The 3,692-nt window shown below is 46.5% G+C and overlaps 1 protein-coding gene across 1 annotated transcript; it reads left to right on the forward strand.

Moving 5' to 3' along the window:
• Positions 1–986: 986 nt before the first annotated feature.
• On the forward strand, positions 987–3,083 carry LOC120586187 (RNA polymerase II subunit A C-terminal domain phosphatase SSU72-like). Its single transcript, XM_039842648.1, has one exon. The coding sequence runs from the start codon at positions 1,118–1,120 to the stop codon at positions 1,700–1,702; it is 585 nt and encodes a 194-aa protein (XP_039698582.1). The 5' UTR covers positions 987–1,117; the 3' UTR covers positions 1,703–3,083.
• Positions 3,084–3,692: the final 609 nt, after the last annotated feature.

Genomic DNA, 3,692 nt, shown 5'->3' on the forward strand with positions numbered 1-3,692 from the left:
AAGCCAAGACACTAAGAATGACGAAGCAAAAGGTTGGAAAGAGCCTGGGTCCTTTAGGACATTCTTGCACTCTACACCCAGAAGTTTAACCTCCCCTGAGGCACACATCCACACAGGGTTGGGTTGGCTCAATACCTGAATAACACTCAAGGTCTATTAGGAAGGAAGGAGGGAATGCCTGCTGACTCGTGTATCAACAGTGTTACTAGCAATGTAAGCGGCAGCCACACAGATAAATAGTCCACCTATGTAAATTGTTTCTTTGAAGCATCAATTATTGACCACAGAACCTAAGGTTTTTAAATAGATTCACAGAAATTAGAAGTCCAGGAAAGAAAAAAAGGAAGGTATAGTGCCATAAATGTGCTAGTGTTCCCCTTTCCTTTTGTTTGTTTAAATAGATTACCAACGCGTTTAGATGCCAAGCATAACAGACATGTTAAAAAAAAAAAAGAAGAATTAAATGGATTACCTAATTCCTATGAGATCCCCACCCGAATAGCCTGTCTTCATTCACATAGGGCCACTTGATCCCCTACTACCATTACCCTCATCTCCTACTATATGTACATCCCTGCCTCAGCCACCGGAATGTGTCCTTTTCGTAGTCAGAGGGAATTTAAGGATCTATAGCTTAATAGCCTAAGTGTCGTCAACCTTACCATTTATCAGTCATTCTCTGAACTCACACTAAGCTTCAACATCTGACTGCCTACCTCTAGATCTCTCATGTTGCTTGAGACACTGTTGGGTGTTCTCTTCCCTACAGACGAAAACATCCCTAACCACAGTGAGGCAGGCGGGTCCCCGCCGCGCACGCCTAGAGCAGCTGCGCGTTCGCGACGCGCACATTGGGCGGGGCTCCCTACGCATGCTGCCGCGCGCTCTGGGCCGGCGCGGGGACGCCGCCAGGACGCGTGCACACGCCCGCGCTGCACGTCCCGACGCGATACGTCGCTGGCACCGCCCCCGCCTTGCGTCATGACTTCTGGGCGCCACAGCCGCCATCTTTCTCTCGCTGAAGTGCGGCGGCTGGGTGAAAGTCGCCGAGTGGGAGAGTGCGGAGAGTGCGGAGAGTGTGGAGAGTGTGGAGAGTGTGGAGGGTGCCGCCGTTGCCATGCCGACCCCACCGCTGCGGGTGGCTGTGGTGTGCTCCAGCAACCAGAACCGGAGCATGGAGGCACACAATATCCTAAGCAAACGGGGATTCAGTGTCCGGTCCTTTGGAACAGGAACTCACGTGAAGCTTCCAGGGCCAGCACCCGACAAGCCAAATGTTTATGATTTCAAGACCACATATGAACAGATGTACAATGATCTCCTTAGGAAAGACAAGGAACTCTACACGCAGAATGGCATTTTGCATATGTTGGACAGAAATAAGCGAATCAAGCCCGGACCAGAAAGGTTCCAAGACTGCAAGGACCTGTTCGACCTGATTCTCACCTGCGAGGAGAGAGTGTATGACCAGGTGGTGGAAGATCTGAATTCCAGAGAGCAGGAGACCTGCCAGCCGGTGCACGTTATCAACGTGGACATCCAAGACAACCACGAAGAGGCCACCTTGGGGGCGTTCCTCATTTGTGAGCTCTGCCAATGCATTCAGCACACGGAGGACATGGAGAATGAGATCGATGAGCTGCTGCAGGAGTTCGAGGAGAAGAGCGGCAGGGCCTTCCTGCACACTGTCTGCTTCTACTGACCCAGCCTGGGCCTGGCGCGCCAGCCCTTCCGAGGGACGTCTTTTTGAGCTAATTTTTGTTAATACTTTTCCTTCTTGATACTTGTTTTACTTTTAAAGCTTCTGCTCGTGGACAATAGCAGTACCCAAATGAACTGTACATATGAAATGAGAAGATATACATAAATGCGAGATTAACAACAATCGCTTGTTTTTTTAATCTCACTTTTGCTTATGAGTGGGATATTGATTGTGAAGTTTTTTTTAACCAAAAAAGAAAAAAACGGTTTATAGTACATTTTCCCCAATATTTCTGTGTCTTTCATTGTGCGTTCCTCTCCCCTATCTGGCTGGAATGTACAAATTCCTGAATAAAACAATAGGCTTTATCTTTTTTTTAAAAAAAAGAAATAAGCATTCCTAACAGAGAGAGACTGCCAGGACTTGTTCATGAGCACGCTTCAGGCGCTCTTTATTGACCTTTAGAAATGTTTTGGGGGAACTTTACAGGAAAGTTGAGTCCTAAAATATGAGGCCATGAAGAAAGTGGACCAGACATGGGTTATATTTAGCATCTTTACTGAGAAGTTAATGATACTGAATGCGAGTGAGCATCAAGCCTCCATGTGAACTTCAGCTCCTGAGAACAATGAGACTTTCCTTTTTATTTTCCTCCCACTGCATGACTCAAGTCACATTTATTAATTGACTTCATTTAATTGATTTATGGAGGCTATCCGACTTAAGCTAAACCAGGTAGGGAGGAGTTGGAAGGTGGTGTGGAGAAAAGAACATTGTGGGTTAGGAGAAGATGTAAGAACAGAGGTCCTGGAACAAGTCATTGGCACAGCATATTTTATGTATAAGGATACTATCACCTGAAAAGGATTAGTAAGAGTTTTATGACTAGAAGGAACAAATTGTACTGCTGGATGTATTGCTAGGCATTTGGGGCTGGTGCAATCTTTGAATAGTGGAGGAACGCAAGGACAGGCATATCTTAGAGAAATGCATTAGTCAGCCTGTTGGGCAGGTTAAAGTAAAGACATTGGAGGCATGGAGGCAGTTAGAAAGCTCTTAAATAGAGGAATGTGTTAGGGTGGTGGTAGGGAAGCAGGAGAGAAAGAAGTGAATCCCAGAAATAGTTCAACTGGAGAATTGGCAGAAGGCACGATAAGAGAAATGCTAACATTTGCTTGGTGCCTACTCTGTGCCAAGCACTTCACATACACTGCCCCATTTAGTTCTTGTGGGAGAGACTGACCTGTAAACATGTAACGATATTAGAATGACAATAGTTCTAATAGAGGTGTACGAGAAAGCTATTGCCACATCCAGGAAAGAGGCACAGGTCCAAGGAATGTCTTGAAAGATGAGTGGAAATTTAGCAGAAAGGGGTGAACATTCCAGACAGGTGGATGGCATGTGTGTAATAGGCACTTCTTTGGCAGAATCTTTGCTTGTGGTGTTTTCTGGAGAAGCCATCAGTACAAAAGAGTTGCTCTAACAGTGAGATATTTTCAGGCCAGGTTAAGGAGAGCTTGTTGGTGCCCTTAGACAGTACCATGTAGTTAACTGCCAATTTGGCATCTTAGAAAAACTCTAGCTAGAGCCAGAAGTGAAAACGACTCCAGAGATTCCAATTGCAAGTAATGTGCTGTGAAGCAGTGATGTGAGAAGGTGAAGTATCGAAGGTCTTTCCATGTCCTTCATCTCTCCATCCTTCCCAGGATCCTTCAGGGCCACCTGCCTCTCCCTCTCTCTTCACGCTTAACTGTTCTCCGGTCCATGCTGGGGCTATGTATATTCTGAAAACAAAGAGCCAAACAGCATCCTCTGTGTCCCTCCTCTATTCACTCTCAAGGCTGACCTTGCAGCCTCCACCTCTGCCTCCTTTCTGAATTTCACAGATTGCCCTTCTTATAGCTCCCTGTGGCTTTCTGACATTTGGTCTGGGACCCCTAGGGATGACCAGCAGAGACATCCTGCCCAAACCTGCCATCATTCAGGA

Source organism: Pteropus medius, unplaced genomic scaffold (genome assembly GCF_902729225.1).
Source record: "Pteropus medius unplaced genomic scaffold, Ma_sr-lr_union100, whole genome shotgun sequence".
Lineage (NCBI taxonomy): Eukaryota > Metazoa > Chordata > Mammalia > Chiroptera > Pteropodidae > Pteropus > Pteropus medius.